This window comes from Delphinapterus leucas, chromosome 11 (genome assembly GCF_059928025.1).
Source record: "Delphinapterus leucas isolate spDelLeu-1000000601 "Yukka" chromosome 11, BTC_Dleu_Yukka2, whole genome shotgun sequence".
Lineage (NCBI taxonomy): Eukaryota > Metazoa > Chordata > Mammalia > Artiodactyla > Monodontidae > Delphinapterus > Delphinapterus leucas.
Genome location: NC_143139.1, coordinates 39484580 through 39503619, shown reverse-complemented (window position 1 = coordinate 39503619; position 19040 = coordinate 39484580). Strand labels below are relative to the sequence as shown.

The window sequence follows — 19040 nt, the reverse complement described above, 5'->3', positions numbered from 1 at the left end:
GCATGTGGGATCTTCCCGGACCGGGGCACGAACCTGTATCCCCTGCATCGGCAGGTGGACTCCCAACCACTGCGTCAGCAGGGAAGCCCTTTTTTTTTTTTAATGTGCTTTGTTTTTGTTGTTATGAGGTAGAACTTTTTTTTTTTTTTTGGCTGCATTGGGTCTTCGTTACTGTGCACTCAGGCTTTCTCTAGTTGCAGCGCGCGGGGGCTGCTCTTTGTTGCAGTGCACGGGCTTCTCATTGCGGTGGCTTCTTGTTGCGGAGCACGGGCTCTAGGTGCGTGGGCTTCAGTAGTTGTAGCTCGTGGGCTCTAGAGTGCAGGCTCAGTAGTTGTGCACGGGCTTAGCTGCTCTGCGGCATGTGGGATCTTCTGGGACCAGGGCTCAAACCTGTGTCCCCTGCATTGGCAGGCAGATTCTTAACCACTGCGCCACCAGGGAAGCCCCTCCCCTGCTTTCTAGATGCCAGGTCTCCCTCGTTTTAGTGGAGTACCTCCTCTGGTCACTTCCTGACAAAGGGTTCCTGGCATGTAAAATCATTGAGACCCTGGTTGTCTGAAAATGTCTTTACTTAATATCTACCCTTAACTCTTTTCTTTTAAATTTTTTAAAATTTTTGGCTGTGTTGGGTCTTCATTGCTGCATGCGGGCTTTCTCTAGTCACGGTGAGCAGGGGCTACTTTTCGTTGTGGTGTGCAGGCTTCTCATTGCGGTGGCTTCTCTTGTTGCCGAGCATGGGCTCTAGGTGCGTGGTCTTCGGTAGTTGCAGCACACGAGCTAAGTAGTTGCGGTGCATGGGATGTAGGGTGCACAGGCTTCAGTAGTTGTGGCTCGTGGGTTCCAGAGTGCAGGCTCAGCAGTTGTGGTACACGGGCTTAGTTGCTCTGTGGCATGTGGGATCTCAGTAATTGTGGCATTCAGTTCCTAGAGCGTGCGGGCTTCAGTAGTTACGACACATGAGCTCAGTAGTTGCAGTGCGCAGGCTGTAGGGCGCACAGGCTTCAGTAGTTGTGGCACAGGCCCAGTAGTTGTGGCTCGTGGGCTCCAGAGCACAGGCTTAGTAGTTGTGGCGCACAGGCTTAGTTGCTCCGCAGCATGTGGGATCTTCCTGGACCAGGGATTGAACCCATGTCCCCTGCATTGGCAGGCAGATTCTTTGATGTGGACCATTTTTAAAGTCTTTATTAAATTTGTTAAAATATTGCTTCTGTTCTGTGTTTTGGTTTTTTTGGCCGCAAGGCATGTGGGATCTTAGCTCCCCGACCAGGGATCGAACTTGCATCCCCTGCATTAGAAGGTGAAGTCTTAACCACTGGGTCACCAGGGAAGTCCCCAGCAGCCAGATTCTTAACCATTGCACCACCAGGGAAGTCCCTACCCTTAAATCCTTTTATTTTTATTTTTATTTTATTTTTTTCTTTTTGGCTGCATTGGGTCTTCGTTGCTGCGTGCGGGCTTTCTCTAGTTGTGGCGAGCGGGGTCTACTCTTCATTGCAGTGGCTTCTCTTGTTATGGAGCATGGGCTCTAGGCATGTGGACTTCAGTAGTTGTGGTGCATTGGCTTAGTTGCTCCATGGCATGTGGCATCTTCCCAGACCAGGGCTTGAACCTGTGTCTTCTGCATTGGCAGGCGGATTCTTAACCACTGCACCACCAGGGAAGCCCCCCTACCCTTGACTCTTAATTGACAGTTTGCCTGGATACAGAAGTCTAGGTTAGAATTCATTTTCCCTCACAATTTTGAAGGCACTGCTCATTCATTGCCTTCTAGGTTTTGGTGTTGCTGTTGAGAGTCCAAAGTCATTCGGAGTCTTAATCCATTGGGTTTGACCTATTTTTATTCTCTAAGGTCTGCCTTCAGTTTCCTCTACTCTTTCCCCTGCTACCAGGGTCAGAAAAGCAGCGAGTGCTGACATGGTCCACAGGAGGCTAGCTGATGGCTTGGAGGGATTGCAGAATCCCGCAGCAGTGACTCAGAATCTGCTGAGATCTCCTCTAGGGCTGGGCCAGGAGGTTACCCCACTGAGTCCTGAGCAGCCACGGCCAGAGTCTGGGGGAAGCAGTGTCCTGAGGGATTCAGTGTAAGTGCCGGCATAAGGCAGTTGGAAGAGCCTTGGCCATGGGGATATCTCCCAATTCAGTTTCCTGTCACTTTATATTAGTCCTGTTCACCTCCTGTAGGTGTCTTGACTTGCTAAATTGGTTTTGAGGTTGAGAAGGAAAGGGACCTTATATATATTAATGTTTTAGATGGCTGTGAGGGTTCCTCCAGCTCCTTCCCCAGGGCCAGGGCAGAGGCTGAATGACAAGACATGGAGAGCATTCCTGACACAACCTGGCCCGGTAACATGAGTCTCTCACAGTTCCAGCTGCTCTGGCTTCCTTTAGTTTTTTCCTTGCTTTTTTGCCCATTGTCCAGATTCTCCACAACAAAGGAGAAAACAGGAACTAAACCAGCAAAGAACAATTCAAGGAATTTCTGGGAAATGCAATACCCTGAGGTCCCACGCATATCTAATTGGAGGCATTCCCTGGGCCTCACCCTTTCTGCTCTGCCCCAAGTCAGGCAATGCCTCCTCTGGCACTAGAGAGAGGATGAATTCCTTTCTCCCTGATGCCTCTCTGCTGGTTCCTCTTAGCTCCAGCAGGAGTGGAACATTAACCTGAACACCCCTGTGGCCACCTCCCCAAAGTCAAGGAAAAGCAAACCTCCCCCATCCTTACTGCGGAACATCCATTCCAGCAGCCCCTCCTGCAAGCGACACCTGGAACTCTTTATGACCAAGCACCAGCAATGTGTGCCCCTGCGGATGGCCCAGTAGGTGCACGGAAGCCAGGGGTAGCTGGCTAGGTGGGTGAGGGAGGCAGGGAGCAGGGGTGACCAGACTCGGGGTGGGGGGGCGGGCTGGCAGCTCAGTGAAGGTACAGACAGGCAAAGCTCACCCCATGAGTTGCAAGGAACCTAGCTTCTCAGCTGCCTGCCCAGCTCTGGCCATTGGCCCAGATGGGGATATGTGTGTATGTGGTGTGTGGGCTTCACGGCACAGCCTGACCAAGTATGTTTCAAACTATGCAACTGAAAGACTCCTGGGACCCACAGCTGAGAACTTACAACCATCTCCACCCTGAGCATTGGTCTGGCCCCTGCCCCTGGTCCATCCATATAAATCAACCTGATCCTTCCCACCACGTGACCCCTGGGCTCAAAGAGAGACACCACGAGTCTCTGGCAGCCAAGAAGAGACACATCCACACCCCCCTAGTGTGGCCAGTTCGGGGCTTCAGGCCCAGAGCATGTGCCTGGAGGAACAGGGGCTGTCTCGGCAGCCTCTTCCAGTAGCTCCTCAGCTAGAGGAGACCCAAAGAGGTGAGATTTAGAGTTGGGAAGGGAAGAGATGCGGCAAGGAAGGCAGTGACAACTATTTGAGAAGGGAAGAAAACCCTGCAGAGCTTGTTGCTTCCCAGTCTCTCCCTTTCTGTAAAGACCTCCTCATCTCTTCTTACACTTTCAACCTTCACACCCCAGCCAACAGGGGAACCAGCTGGAGGCCATCTGGAAGACTGATGTGGCCTCCTCCAGTCACCCAGTAGAAAAGAAGACCCCCACCAGCCTGTCCTGGGACCAGCTAGGGGGGTACCCAGATATTCCCCGGCTGTCGGCATTGGATGTGCATTCCTCCTACCACAAAAGCTTGATGTCCCTCAAGGCCTGGTAAGATGCAAGCCTGGACGGTTAATCTGGATTCAGGGAGATCTGCCCACCAAGGGTACACACTTCTGTGTCCAACCGCCCAACAGCTATCTTTCCAAACATTAATAATGACCTCATTTACTGTACCACATCAGACAGAGAGATGCTTACCTGCCTCATTGGCCATGAGCTTGGGTCCCCACGCCAGCACCATTCTAGTTCTCTCAAAGGACTCCACACGGCATCTCAGAAGATCACGACAGAAGTCATTCCTTCCCACTTGCTTCCTGGGCTGCACGTGAATTGCTCAAGAGGTGTTTCTTGCCCTAGGCCTGGGGGTTATTCTCAAGGAGAGCCAGGTGCAGGTATGGAGAGATGAGAGAGACCAAAAATCTCAGGATAAACTGGGCCCGTCTTTGGCATTGTCATTTCCTTATTGCCTTCAAGAACTGCCCCTGGGAAGAGCAGCTGAGGGGAGGCGGGCAGGACTCAGTGGGCCAACAAGGGACTTTTCTGGTTAGGAAGGTTCAACTCTGCCTCTCTTGGCTTGAAGATGTCAATATTGAAGACTCAAGGCTCTTTCGAGGAGCCTTTCTAGATTACTAACCCCAGCTGCCTCTTGTGGCCCTGGCCCTGCCCCAGTTAAAGATCTTTGACAGGGATGGGAATTTCCCGGCAGTCTAGTGGTTAGGACTCGGTGCTTTCACTGCCAGGGCCCAGGTTGGATCCCTGGTTGGGGAACTAAGATCCAGCAAGCAATCAATAATATCTTTGACAGGGAGAGGGCACTGATGCCTGCCAGTGTAGACCTAACCAGAACCAAGGCTGCAAGATGCTGGTGCCACCCTCATCCTCTCGACAGGAACTTAGGGAAGATGGGGTGGCATGGCAACATCAAAGGAGGCTGGTCCTTGGCTGTGATTCCGCTCTGAAGTGGGCCTGAGAGTCCCAGCTGGACATCAACATTATAGCCCACCTAGTACATAGATACCTGGTTTTCAGTTCCTGAAGAGTTTCCGTGTGTGTGTGTGTGTGTGTGTGTGTGTGGTTGTTGTTGTTGTTGTTAGTTGATTTGGATACAGCAAACAGAACTGAGAATAACCAAAACGACACTGGCAGAATTTAGTCACCCAGAAATCAACTGGGGCCGCACCCTGCTGAGATTTGGCTAAACTTGCCCCTGCCTCTAGCACCCCTATAGTGGTATCTCTCCTCTCTGAGCGCCTTCTCTCCCTCTGCATCCCTGCCAGTGCCTGGGCTCTGCTCGTCATCTGTTTCAACCTGAGGCACCAACCCCGCACACGTGAATATGTGCACGTAAATATCAAGTATACACACTCCACTTGACCCCAAGCATTTCACGATCTTCATAACTTTCTGAAAATTTAGCGGGGCGATAGGGAAAGGGCCTCACAGTGAACAGTACCGAAGAGCAGCCTCCTTTCTTCCCCTCTCTCTTTGGTTTAACATGCAAAATTCAAAAACTCTTTCCCGTCTCTCATGCAGAGCTGTTCCACCTACACCCATGCCGCCACTGGGATCTCAGCTTCAGACTTAAGCACTAATCAAAATATTGTTCCCAGCAAAGACAGTTTCTCCTTTCCAGGGGAATTTAGGTGAATACAATTTTCTTCCCCTTTTTCAAACTCTACAGCAGTTTTTTCAGTTTATCACACTACCAGGTGTAGAGACCAAGCCCTGCTGCTTCTGTCTTCTTTATCCACATGCCAGGTTGGCACCACCTACCTGTGTGTCAAGCTGGTCCTCGAGATTTTAGTGTGGGTGCTGCCTACATTGTCTTGGGATCTTGCTGCTGTGGCATGAGAATCTGCCGCTGCCCAGGCTACTGCTGCCCTAGGGTGGTGGTCGTGCTGCTTTCTTTGTGCATTCTCCGTGCGTGTGCACCTCTGGAGACACACTGCTTCCACTCCCAAAAGTGCACCTTCTCTTTGGCCGCCTGCCCCTGGCCCACCTCAAATCTGCAGGCCCACCTGTTGTGTGGGTCCAGGTCACTCACCTCTTCACGATCCTGCTGACCTCACCAGGTCCCCTGGCCAAGTTGTCCAGTTCACAGCACCAGCTAGTTTCATAACTAGGGCCAGCCTCGCACCGACTGTCCCATTCTCCTGGTCTGCCTGGCGTTGGCAACCTGTCTCATCAAACGCCCGCCGGGGTGTCCTCTCAGCATGTGGGGAAGGGCTATTAATCTTCCCTCTGTGATTTGGGACCGTGTCCTTCAAAAACCAGCAGACGCCCTTCTCCAAGATCTTTTTTCTGCTTTGTCTTACAGGTGTCTCCCCTGGACTGTCTGTCTGACAGGTAAGATAGCTATGTGCCTGTACACACCGAGCGCTGTCTGCAGTTGGAGAAGTATCTTAACCTCGACTCTAACTGCCCTGCCCTCCCTTGCTCAGAGCCTATTTCTGCACAAAGTACACGATGGTTCACACGCGTGTGCTGAGATGCAGTGATTGTGGATTCACAGACTTCCAACGTGGTGCCGACAGAAGAGAGAGCTTATAAACTTGGTTTCTGGGAAGGAACCAAGGTGGGGGTGGAGAGGAAGAAACGTGGATGGGTAGGAAGGAGCAGGGAAGAGTGAGGGGAGGGAAGAGGGAGTATTCTGTAACGTGAAACGGGAGGAAGATTCACAAGAAAAGAAGCAGAGCCCCTGGGATGTGGCAGAAATGTTGTGTTAAGCAGTTCCACATCTGGGTCAGTCTGGGCCCAGCCCTGGGCTGGTCTCCCAGAGACGACCAGGGAAGCTCTCGGGTGGGCTGGGTGGGCACTCACATCTCAGGGCCTTGTTTCATCTGCTTCCCAACCGGTAACTGTATTAACTGTTTCAGTGCCTCAGTGACCCAAAGAAAGGAAGGCCAGGAACACCCAGAGGAGCCAGCTGAGCTTGTTTGTAAAAAGTCAAACGAGTCCTTCCCCGGAACCCTAAAAAGCCAGAAGGATCGAGACAATTGCAGTCCTTGCTCCATGCCTTAACCAGTGATTCTCAAAGTTGTTCCAAATGCAGATTCCCAGCTGGTGTTTTTAAACAAACACTCTGGGTACTGCTAAGTAATCCTAGAACTTTGAGAAACACTACTTTTCTCCTTCAGTCCCCAAACTGTACATTTTTAATAAAATAGAGATGTGTTTATTTTTAAAATTTTCTGCCTCATTGCTAAAACCCACACCTCCTCAACTCACTCATTTTTGAAACCAGATGCATGACCACCTGGCCACTGACTTAGACACCAGTCACAGAGGATCCCCCCAGTGTTGTGTCTGCCCTCTGGGAGCCGACCAGCCAAGACGGCCATAATTAGTGCCTGGCACACAGCAGGGCTCAGTAACTCTAAAATCAATCAGAGACACAGACAAATACGTGACAGATATACTGATGATGATCGTGAAACTCAGAAGGTAAGAACAGGAGAAGGTACTGAGTACAAGTCAGAGCAAGGTGTGACTGGGTGTGGGAGCAAAGGTGAGTGCATCTCTAAGAAGTGAGGACAAAGATGGAAGAGATAGAGACACGGAGGTTCCAAATCTAGATGGTGTGGGCTTAGGAGGCCATCCCTGTCCATTAATTAATTGTCTTAATTCAGGGAAGACACTACTTTGGTTGGTTCATACAGCTTACGAGCACCGCCCCATCCTCACTCTCCCTTGCACTCCCCTCCCCCTCCTCCCGCCTAGCCAGACCAGACCTAGGGACCAGGCATGATAAAACGTTAGCTAGGAAATTACCCTGTTCTCAGAGGCCCCACAATCCAGTGATTCTGTTTCTTAGGAATGGAACACCCATCCTTGCTTAAGGTTGAAATTCTGGAAGGAAAAGGAGGATGTTGGATGCAAACTGATGGCCCTTGGATGATGCCAGAGTAGGATTTAATTTCTGAACCACAGCTCAACGTATCACAAGGAAGCCTGGCGGAGGGAGGAAGGTGAGAGGCGTTTCTGATGCAGGTCACACACATGGGACAGCTGTGGCAGGGAAGGGCCATGTCTAGCCTTTCAGGCTTATTTTCTGGAGGCCTCACCCCACTGTAGCCAACATATTAAAATGCCCTCATACTAAATTTATTGCTTTATAAATAATTTGAAGGGAATTTTATAACTTTGCTTTGGAAATTAAACGACTATGAGTAAGTTTTTTTAATGTATAGTTGGCTGTGACTTCTCAGCAATCATCATGCATAGAGATGAAATCTAACAAGTTTTGTAAATAAGATGAGAATATTCTGAATATTAAATTTGACAGAATAATGAAACTGACAGTATTATGTTTTATAAACATTTAATTACATATATTTTTGTATTTTGGTGCCAATGACATTATTTATTTATTTATTTTTACTATCTATTCTTTAAGCCTCGGCATGTGGGATCTTAGTTCCTTGACCAGGGATCAAACCCGGGCCCCCCATAGTGGAAGCGTGCAGTCCTAACCACTGGACCGCCAGGGAAGTCCCACCAATGACATTTTTAAAGGTTTCAGATGTTTCCATACGCTTTCGGCACTGTGCTTAAATTAAGGTGCCCAGCAGCTAAACCTGCCCCGGTGATGGAGGACTTTGACTTTTTGGTTGTCCTCTAGCAAGCTCTCTGGCAAACAAGCAGAGTGTCTGATAGATGGCCAAGCTGGGTTGAAACCCAAGGAGATATATAGATATAGTATATGGTGTTTTTCTGGTAATGAGGTTATTTAATACTATCCAAGAACCTCATTTTTTTTTTCAGAGCAAAGTTGATGTATTTGGTCAAACAAGATATTGCCTCAAAAAAACTTGGGGAAGCCAGGGCATGAGAAGGAGTACTGGTGTATTTCTTCAAGCCAGATTTGGGAGTTGGCCATATCTCTGCTTACATGGCTCATGGCCTCAGGGTTCTCCAAGATGAGGAATCAACACTAATGTGAAAGGGGGCATGAGAGAAGGGTCTACTTTAGCCCTGACTGTGACCTTCAAGGAGACATCGGTGAAGTGGAAGGGATAAAAACCTTTTGTAAACAACCCAACCAAAGAGCCAGGGAGGTGAAAGCCATGCAGGGTCTGGTGTGTTCCATGTGCTGGGGAGGCCAACTTAGAAAAAGTCAGAAAAAGAATGAGCATGACTATGATTGGAGGAGTCATCTTCTTGAAAAAAAAAAAAAGAGGGCTTCCCTGGTGGCACAGTGGTTGAGAGTCCGCCTGGCGATGCAGAGGACATGGGTTTGTGCCCCGGTCCAGGAAGATCCCACATGCCGCAGAGCGGCTGGGCCCGTGAGCCATGGCCGCTGAGCCTGCGCGTCCGGAGCCTGTGCTCCGCAACGGGAGAGGCCACAACAGTGAGAGGCCCGCGTAACGCAAAAGAAAAAGAATATGAGCATGGCTAAGATGAAACTATCAATTGGGGACTTTGAGATAGCTATATTTACCATGTTAAAGGATCTAGTCTAGTGGAAAAGGTGAACAACATGCATGAACAGATGGGGAATTTGAGAAGAGAATAGGAAACTGTAAAAAAGAAATGGAAAACCGGAAATGCTAGAAGTGAAAACCTTAATATCAGAGATGAACAATTCCCTCAACCAGTTAATCAACAAACTGGACAAAAGCAGAGGAAAAAAATCTGTGAGCTTGAAGCTAAGTCAGAAGAAATGTAAACAAACTGTAACATAAAGAGTAAACAAAGGAATAATTGAGCAAACCCAAAACTAAGCACTGACTTGAGTGGGACAATGACAAATGGTCTAATACACATAATTGAAGTCCTAGAAGAAGGGAGACAGAATGGGGCAGAAGAAATATATGAAGAGATAATCACCAAGAATTTCCCAAATTAATGAAAGAGAACAAACCACAGATCCAAGAATGTCAGAGAACCCCAAACAGGATAAACACAAAACACCTAAGCATAGCATAGTCTTAACTGCTGAAACCAAAGATAAGAGAACATCTTGAAAGCTGCCAGAAAGAAAAACAAATTACATAGGAAAGTAAGAAGTCTTCTCATCAGAAACTTTGCCAGCCAGATGGTTACTGAGGCCTGGCTGTATCCCTGCCTTATAGGTCTACAAGATAACCCAGTGGTATTCCAGGACATTCCCCTGTTTAAGGGCTGATATTAGCTTAGGTGGGTTTCAGTTACCTGCAGAAACAGTAACGGGCTGGAACTGAGCAGTGGCTCAGCGAAGCAGTGTCCTCCAGGGCATGGGCTCCAGTTCTCCACAGTGCCCAGCCTTCCTACTCGTGTCACACCCAGCCCCCTCCTCTCTTTACACACACCCAGCCCTGAGCTGGCTGGTGGCTGCATCACCCCTTAAAAACTATTGGCTGTGAGCTGGGAGGAGGCCGAGTAGGTAGAGGCTAGATATACTAGTTGACTGGCCTGAATGCCCCTCAAGGTAGGCCCTGGGACCTGACTGTTGCCTCAGATTCTTTCCCCAGGGGACTTCCCTGGTGGTCCAGTGGTTAAGAATCTGCCTACCAATGCAGGGGACACGGGTTCTATCCCTGATCGGGGAACTAGGATCCCACATGCCACAGGGCAACTGAGCCCGTGAGCCACAACTAAAGAGAAGCCCTCGCACCGCAGCGAAGATCCCATGACGCAGCTAAATAAATAAATAAATTTCTTTCCCCAAAGGTGACCTAACCTGGAACAACCAAAGCTGAGTCCAGCTGGCATACCTGTCAGGGCTCTGCTGTCTGCTGAGGGGATGGTCGTCGCTATTAGCAGTAATGTCTGTGGGCGGGAGGGCAGCTGCCAATAATTCAGGGTCTCCATGGGGGTCAAGAAGATTCAGGTTTCCTCTCCCACAGCCCCCATTCTAAGAGTCCCTGTGTAGGCCTCTGTCACCTCACTTTCAGAAGAGAGTTCCTTTACTGCAGGAGCCACAAGGAGGCAGCAAAGTGCTTGTTGAAGGGCCTCGGCTGGCCCCGAGAACAAGAGGGCCAAATGAAAAGTATCAGAACCGCTGAAGGATGGACACAGCTGAAGCTGGGTGGAGTTCATCTGAGAAGGTGCTTGGCTGAGTGAGGAAAGCTAGTATGGCAAAGGTAGGGGAATGAGACAAGGGATTCCTGACCCATCCTTTGGACATCTGGATCCTGCAGACAATTCTTGGTGGCTTCAGCCTAGGGCCACTTCCTCCTCACTTGACCACTCACCCCCAGCAGGGTCCTCAGCTGTGCAGTTCAGAGATCTCTCCTTGTCAGTGATTCTTCAGGCAACTATTTTTTAGGAACTCCTCCAGAAAGCCCTTCCTGAAGACTTCTTCAAACATGTATCACGTCCTCATTCATTCAACAAATACCTATTGGGTAACTAACACTAGGCACTATTGTAGGCATTAGGGATACAGTGCTGAAGAAACTAGTTGTTTTTTTTTTTAAAGTGATTTTGCAGAGCTTACATTCTATTGGGCAAAAATGGACAAATAAAAAATTAGTAAAATACACAGTATGTCAGATAGTAAAAGATGCCATGGAGAAACACAGATTTCGACGAGGGGTAACGTACCAGAATGTAGAGTTTACCTTTTTTTTTTTGGCCGCACCGCTAGGCTTTTGGGATCTTAGTCCCCCGACCAGGGATCGAACCCATGCCCATGGTAGTAAAAGCGCCGAGTCCTAGCCACTGGACTCCCAGGGAAGTCCCAAGGTTACCGTTTAAAACAGGGCATAAAATAGGCCTCACTGAGATGACACTTGAGTAAAGACTTGAAGGAGATGAAGAAGCGAGCCATGGGGAAGGGTGTGCAGGCCGAGGGAACAGTCTGAGGTGGGAGCATGCCTGGCATAGTCAAGGAATGGCCGTATCTCCATTGTGACTGGTGCCAGGTGAGTGAGTGGGAGGAGAAAAGCAAGGAAAGTGTTGGAGAATGACTGGAGGGACAGATCACATAAGGCCTTGTAGGCCACGGTAAGGACTTTATTTTCACTCTGAAAGAATAGGAGCCATTTTTTACTCTGAATAAAATGGAAACCATTGCAGAATTTTGAGCAGAGAAGTGACATAATCGGACCTCACCTTCAAGAGCATTGCTCTGGCCATAGTGATGTGAACAGACTGAAGTCTGAGAAGGGGGAAACAGGGAGACCAGTTGAACACTGACAATTCCTTTTGCATTCAGGAAAGTTTAGGAAATGAGCACAAATGCTATTCCCCCTACCAAGATGCCTCTCCTAATCCTCCCTAAGATGCCCCCTTCTCCTGGAGGCTCTCTCAACCTTTGTTCATGCATCTCTTCCAGCAATGGTCAGTCTTGTCTTTGTTCTGGGATTATTGGTGGGCTGTCCTCATCCCCCCAGATCTTAAACTCTTTAAGAGCAGATGTCCAGTTGCTTTCACAGCTGTAGCTGCCTCCAGTACAGAGTGCTGTGCACATAGTAGAAACCAAGTCAGAATTTTCTCTAAGGAATAAGTGATCCCATCCCTCCGTAGTTGAGCTGCCTTGCTCTTGCCTCTGAGGCTTCTTCCGGGCTGTGTTTCTGCCTGGAGAGCCACATCTCTTTGTGTTAAATGCTTAACCATCATGACAGCCCTAATTCGGTCTGTTAGCCATACTACACGACATAGCTTGTCAATGGCCTGCAAAGGCAACCTGTCAGAGCTGGCAAGAAGCACATACCAAACACTGTTTGCCAAAGCCATTGGCCTCTCTGGAGGCTACTGAGAGCAAATTAAATGAGTAATTATTGAGTCCTTAAACATTTATTGAGCACCCACTGTGATGTTATGCTCTGTACTAGGCAGTAAGAGTATAAAAGTCAATAAAACAAACTTCTAAGGAGCTTACTGCAAACATAGGGTACACACCACATGCAAAGCACTGTAGAGGGAATAAAAATAAATAGAACTAGGTCCTTGTACTCCCAAGGACTTACCGTCCACCCATCCACCCGTCACTTATTCGGCAATTACTTAGGGTACTGTGTGAAGGCTGGATGTAATGATGACACTGAGACACAATCCCTTTTCACAGTCCAGTGTGGAGACAGGGTAGTAAATAGGGGGGAGCTGGCATATGTAACAAACACAAATACAGTACAGGGCAGGTGATGTAATACAGATGCAAAATAATTGGAGAACAGGAGAAGGAGACGTTCATTGCAGTGAGGGTCTGGAAAGGCCTTCAGGTCTAAGTGGGATTTCAACAGAAAGCTGAAGGATGGATAGAACTAACGCAGGTGGCAGGGGGGTGGGGAATCCGAGGGAATAGAATACTATAAGCACGGAGCATGTTTACGGGCCAAAAAGTAGTCAGTGTGGCGTAGTTCGTGGGTAAGAAGCCAGGTGTTACAGGAGCAAAGCTGGGCTGAGATTGGGTTTGGATGAGCTTGAAGGCCAAGCTGAGGATTTTCCTCAGCAGTGGAAAGCCACTGATGATTTTCAAGGAAAAGAGTGATGTTACTAGATCTGCACTTTAGAGAGGCAGCCGTGGCAATGTGGAGAGGCTAGAGAATGGATGCAGGGAGACCAATCAGAGGAACAGTAGTGACGATTTGAACTAAAATAGTGTAAAGACCCAGCTTTGAATGGATTTACTCATTCATGCCCTTATTTTGTTCACAGACATCTCGATTATGTGCAAAACCTTGTATTGACTGAAGGTGGGGATGGAGCAGACAGGGAGAAAACAAAAATAAGACCCAGTTTATGTCCTTAAGGATATTATAACCAAGTGAGAGACATGGACCACTAAAACGCTACCACAGTCTTCCCTTGCTTCTGTCATGTGATACTCGGTTTCCCTCCTGTTCCCCACACTCTTCTGGCTCTAGTAGGAGTGCACAGTCTTCTGCCTGTACTCCAGGGGTCGCTTCAGGGCCTGGACACTCTCCTCACCTCTCCTCATGCCTCAGGATATCCCAAGATGACTTCATCTTCCCTTATGGCTTCAAACATCAGCTATATGATGACGATCCCCCAATTTATCCCTAGTCCCAATCTCTCCCCGGAGTCATAGAGCTGTATACCCAGACACCCAACCAAGCATCTCAACTGATTGCCCACTGGCACCTCCAACTCAATTCATCCAAATAAAACTCATCATCTTTCCTTCTTACCCAAACGAGCTTCTCCACTTATGCTCCCTATCTCAATGCATAACTATCACTCTCCATTTACTGCCAAAGCCAGAAACCAGGGTACCATCAGTGCCTCATCTCTTGTACCCCTAAACCCAGTCTGTTATCAAGCCCTATCCAGTCTACATTTTATGTGTCTTCTCCTTCGTGACTACCCTAATTTAGGCTACTGACTGATCTCCCTGTCTCTAGTTTTGCTCTGTCAGTCTATGCTCCATACTAAGCCAGAGAGATCTTTCTAAAATCCAGATCTCATACCATGCCCGTTTAAAAACTTTTTAATAGCTTTTCATGAATTTAATCACGGCCTATAAAGACTTGTGCGACAGCTCTTCAGCCTGGCTGTATGATATTCCATTGTATGGTGGACCATAATTTATTTAAGTAGTTCTCTAGTGATAGATGTTTGAATTGTTTGTAAACTTTTGCTACCGTAAATAATGCTATTGTTGAAAATTTTATATATAGTTTATTTTGCATGTGTGAAAGTATATTGGATTAGAAATTATATTCATTTGTAATTTTGGCAAGTACTGACAATTTACGGTTCTACCGGTAACATATATAAGGGCCTGTTTCTCCATAACCAGGCCAAGGGCATATTGTCAAACATTTGGATTTTTTTGCCTGTCTATAGGTGAAAAATGATATCTAAATGTAGTTTCAATTTTCTTGTGTATGAGATTGAGCATTTTTTCATATGTCTAAGAGCCATTTATCTTTCCTTTTATGTTAACCATCCCATTTTGTTATTGGATTTTTGTTCTTTTTCATATTGATTTGAAGGGATTTTGTATATACCGAGCAAATTAGTCCTTTTGTCTGTGGTATGAGCTGCAAATATTTCCCCCAGTTTGCCATTTGTCTTTGTTTATGGTGTTTTTTGCTCTGCAGAAATTATAGATTTTTATGTTGACAGAATTGTATTTTTTAATGCTTTGGGAAACTTTGTGCTATTCTGAGATATTTTCTCCACTACGACATATAAATTTATAGTTTTACTATTTTACATTTATTTAAACACAATTGATTCATATGGATTTATTTTAGCGTAAGGACTAAAGTAGAGATACCACATTATTTTTTTTCAGGTGGCTACACAATTGTCTCAATACCACTTACTGTATAATCCGTCTTTTCCCTACTGATAGAGAATGCCATCTTTATCATATACTAACATTTTAAATGTCTTGTGTCTATTTCTGGACTCTTTATTTTGTTCTCTTGATCAAATTGTCTATGCTTGCACTAGTGTCCTCTGGATTTTACGATTTTAGATATTGTAGCTTTTATTGGTTTAATATCCAATAGAGCTATTCCCTTTCATTAACTTTCTTTTTCAGAATGTTCATGGTTATTCTTGATGCAAAAATTTCCATATGAACTTTGTATTCAGGTTATGTAGTCTGTTGGAATTAGATTGTGTTAAATTTATAGATTAATGAGAGCTGACGTCTTTATGACAGTGAGTCTTTCAACCCAAAAATAGAGTATGCCTTTCCATTTATTCATGTCTCCTTTTGTGTCCTTCAATAGCATTTTTAGTTTTGGGCACCTAGATCTAGCACACTGTTAAGATTACTCTTGGTTACATTACATTTTCATTGCTATTGTAAATGATACATTTTATTCTCATATACTTTCTAATTGGCTGTTGTTCATTGACTTTTTATATATTAATTTGTACCCACTTTGCTAAAATGTCTTATTTGTATTAGTTTTTCAGTTGATATCCTTGGATTTTCCAGTTAGGCTATTATATCATAAATAAATAATGGTAATTTCACCTCTTCTTCTCTAGTTTTTTTATCTCATTCCTCTCTCTTCTGTAATTAAGTAGGCTAGTACTTCCAAAGCAGTGTTAAATAAAAATAGTCACAGGGGCCATCCTTGTGGAATACCTAACTTCAATGGGAATAATTTAGGTTTCCTCATTGTGATGCTGGCTTTCGGACTGAGATATATACATTTTGTCATGTTAAATAAGTCGGATGTTTCATAAAGTTTGTGATTCTCCACCTTGGGGATTGATATTTCAGAGAGATTCAGTCTGTGTATGAGACTCATCCTTTGCAAATGGTTTCTCCTCCCTTAGAGAAAAAAAAAAAGGTGTACAGATATCAAGTAGAGTTCATGTTGACTTAAAATGCATTGTGAATCCAAAGGCAACTTTGTACTGGTCAACAGCTTTATTAAACTTGCCTTCCTAAGAAGGTATATTTGAGCCAACAGCAGAGAGATCCTATCTTCATGAGAATGATTCCCTAATGTATATCTCCAGCCCAGGTCTCCTCCGTGACTGGACTAGTGTGCCCACCTCTCTGCTCAACACCTCCACCAGGATACCTCACAGGCATCTCATACTTAACATGTCTAAACAGAACTCTTCATTTCTGTGCCTACACAAACCTCCTCCTCCCACAGACTTTCCCTTTCCCCTAGGTTTATTTAACATGCTTATTCAACAAATATTTATTAAGTACCTACTATAGCAGTGAACAAAACAGGCAAAACCCCCTGCCCTCATAGACCTTATATTCTACTGCTGGGGGACATATGATAAACAGGAAAAAAATAAGTAAATTACATCACACATTAGGAGAAAATAAATGCTAACGAAAAAACAAAGCAGGGAAGGGATACAAAATGCAGGGGATGGGGACTGAAATTTTTAAAAGACCAAGTGAGAGAAGCAGGAGATGAGGTCATGACCTCATGAGCTTTTACTCCAAGGATGATGGAGGATTTTGAACAGAGGCTTGACATGAGTGGATTTCCATTTCTTTTAGCTGCTGTGAAGAAATTGGAGGAGAGGCGGTAAAGATGAAAGCTGGGAGACTAGTTAGGGAGCTCTTGCAATAGTCCAGGTGAGAGAAGGTGAATTCAGGGTATTTAGATCAGGAAATAGTGTTGGAGCTGGTGAGATATGACCAGATTCTGGATATATTCTAAAGAGGGGGGGTTGTCTCATATCCATCCAGGTACTCAGGCCCCAAATCCAGATCTTATCCTTGATTCTTCCTTTTCCCTCATATCCTATATTCAATCCATCAGTAAGTCCTTGTGATTCTACCTGCAAAATATACATCAAAGTCACTATTTCTGCCCATCTTCACTGCCCCCACAACCCAGCTAAACCCCGAGTTTACCTCTCTCACTTGGATTGCTACAATGGCCTCTTCATCTGATCTCTTTCCTTCCTTTCTTGCCCCCCTACAATCCATTCTCCACAAGTAGACAAAGGGATCATTTAAAAACTTAAGTCATATCACAGGATGGATGCTTTTGCTTGTCATACTTTAAGGGCTTTCTAATGCGTTAAGAATAAGGGCCAAGGGGACTTCCCTAGGGGTCCAGTGGTTGAGACTCTGTGCTTCCACTGCAGGGGACATGGGTTCGATCCCTGGTGGGGGAACTAAGATCCTGCGTGCTGTGCGGCATGGCAATAAATAAATAAATAAATAAAATTGTTTAAACAAAGAATAAAGATCGGGGGCTTCCCTGGTGGCTCAGTGGTTGAGAGTCCGCCTGCCGATGCAGGGGACACGGGTTCATGCCCCGGTCCGGGAAGATCCCACATGCCACGGAGCGGCTAGGCCCGTGAACCATGGCCGCTGAGCCTGCGCGTCTGGAGCCTGTGCTCCACAACGGGAGAGGCCACAACAGTGAGAGGCCCGCGTACCGCAAAAAAAAAAAAAGAATAAAGATCAAAATCTATACCATGAACTACAAGGCCTAATGTGATCTGCCCTGATGACCTCTCTATTCTCATCTACCTCCCTCTTTTTCTTGATCATCCTGTTCCAGCCTTCCTCCTTCCTCCTCCTCAAACTCACCAAGCTCTTTTCTGCTTTGGAGTTATGCTGTCCCCTCTGACTAGGTCATCTTAGCCCAGCCCTTTGCCTAACTGGTCCCTTATCAGCTGTCAAATCTCAATTCAATTGTCACCTCCTTAGAGACCTCCCTGATAACTCTCACCTAGTATAGCTACTATGCTATATCTAGTATAGTCCATCACACCTTGTATCAGAAAACACAATCTTTCAGGGGAAATAAAATAGGTTAATACTCATTAAGCAAAATCACAAATGAACAGGGGACTCTTGAAGCAGAAGGCTATCATACACTGTCAGGGCCAGAAGCGCTAGCCTCCCATCTGACACTTGAATCGCCTGGCAATGTCCAGGTGATGTGTGCTTGACACCTCCACTGAGGGGACCACCCTATCTGCTGGACAGCTTTGGAATTGTATCTTTCTTATTCTGAGCCGCAGTATGTTTCTCTAAGGCTATTACCCTTTTGTGCCCCTCCAAGGAAGCATAAAACAAATAGAAACCCTCTTTTAGAGGACAGTCTTTCTGGTTTCTCAAGATAGCTCTCACACCCCCAAACTCCCAACTTTTCCTGTAGTTTTGTCCTCCCATCTCCAGGGCACTCTCCTCTGAAGGTGCATCCTTAGGTCGTCTTACCTCCCGGGGCCCACAGCTGCCTCCAGGAATCCAGGTGGGGTCGGGCTGATGGGAAGGGCACTCCTTCTCCCAGGGCCTCTACCTTCTAGAACCGCGGCCTACAACCCTCCCTCCGTTCCTTAGACATCAACCTCCCTGCCCCTTCTATATGTCACATCTCTCCGGCTGGAGGAAGCTCAACATCATCTCCCCGTGTTGTGCCTAGCACAGGGCCTGCCACAGAGTAGTTTCTCTAAAACCTTTGGTGGAATCAAACAATCCATAATTGGTCCTGAGAAACTATCAAAGAGTCCTAGATGTCTCAGGAGGCTGCAAGATTCGGAAGCCGAAATCTAGTCGGCCGCCCGGCCCCACCCTCGGGCCAGCCCCTTCCAGCGTTGCCTCATCTCGCTACTCAGGCTATCCTGCCCCAATTCTCGACTTTCCCTTTAATCACTTTCTCCAACCTGTAACCTATAACCCCTGATGCCTCCCTATATGTTGTCCCAATTGGGAAAGCCTTTAATTCTGGCTCTTAACAAAACAGCCAGACCTTCGCTACCACGGCCACGGCCACGCCCCCTTACCCAAGTTACCGGGGTGAACCGGAAGGGGTTGCGCAGCCCTTAGTTCGTAGACCCGGAAGTAGACGGGCCTCACGGAAGCCGGCTTTGGCCCTGCGGCTGCTGCCGTCGCCGCGGAGAAATTGTTGGAGCTGGCAGCCTAGGAATGGTGAGACCTCGCGGTTCGCCTCTGAGTGTTCTGAGCAGAGTTGGGGATGAAATGGAGTTCTCCAGAGTGCCGCTGGGGACTACACCCCGCCAGGTTTGG

At 46.9% G+C, this 19040-nt stretch overlaps 1 protein-coding gene and 1 long non-coding RNA gene across 3 annotated transcripts in view; one reads left to right on the top strand and one right to left on the bottom strand.

The window, feature by feature from the left end:
• Window positions 1-6953, top strand: part of FAM186B (family with sequence similarity 186 member B) — a 20241-nt gene extending 13288 nt beyond the window's left edge. Inside the window, 3 exon segments of the mRNA XM_089920682.1 lie at window positions 2640-2818; window positions 3527-3712; window positions 6541-6953. Coding sequence (XP_089776808.1) covers window positions 2640-2818; window positions 3527-3712; window positions 6541-6685 — 510 coding nt within the window. The 3' untranslated portion in view covers window positions 6686-6953.
• The window catches only part of LOC115803507 (uncharacterized), a 25811-nt gene extending 6771 nt beyond the window's left edge, over window positions 1-19040 (bottom strand). For both annotated transcript variants that reach the window (XR_004024255.2, XR_016394921.1), the window contains exons 1-2: window positions 18231-19040; window positions 3863-16834 (exon numbers count right to left, since the gene is read on the bottom strand). This is a non-coding gene — a long non-coding RNA (uncharacterized LOC115803507). The remainder of the gene's footprint in view (window positions 1-3862; window positions 16835-18230) is intronic.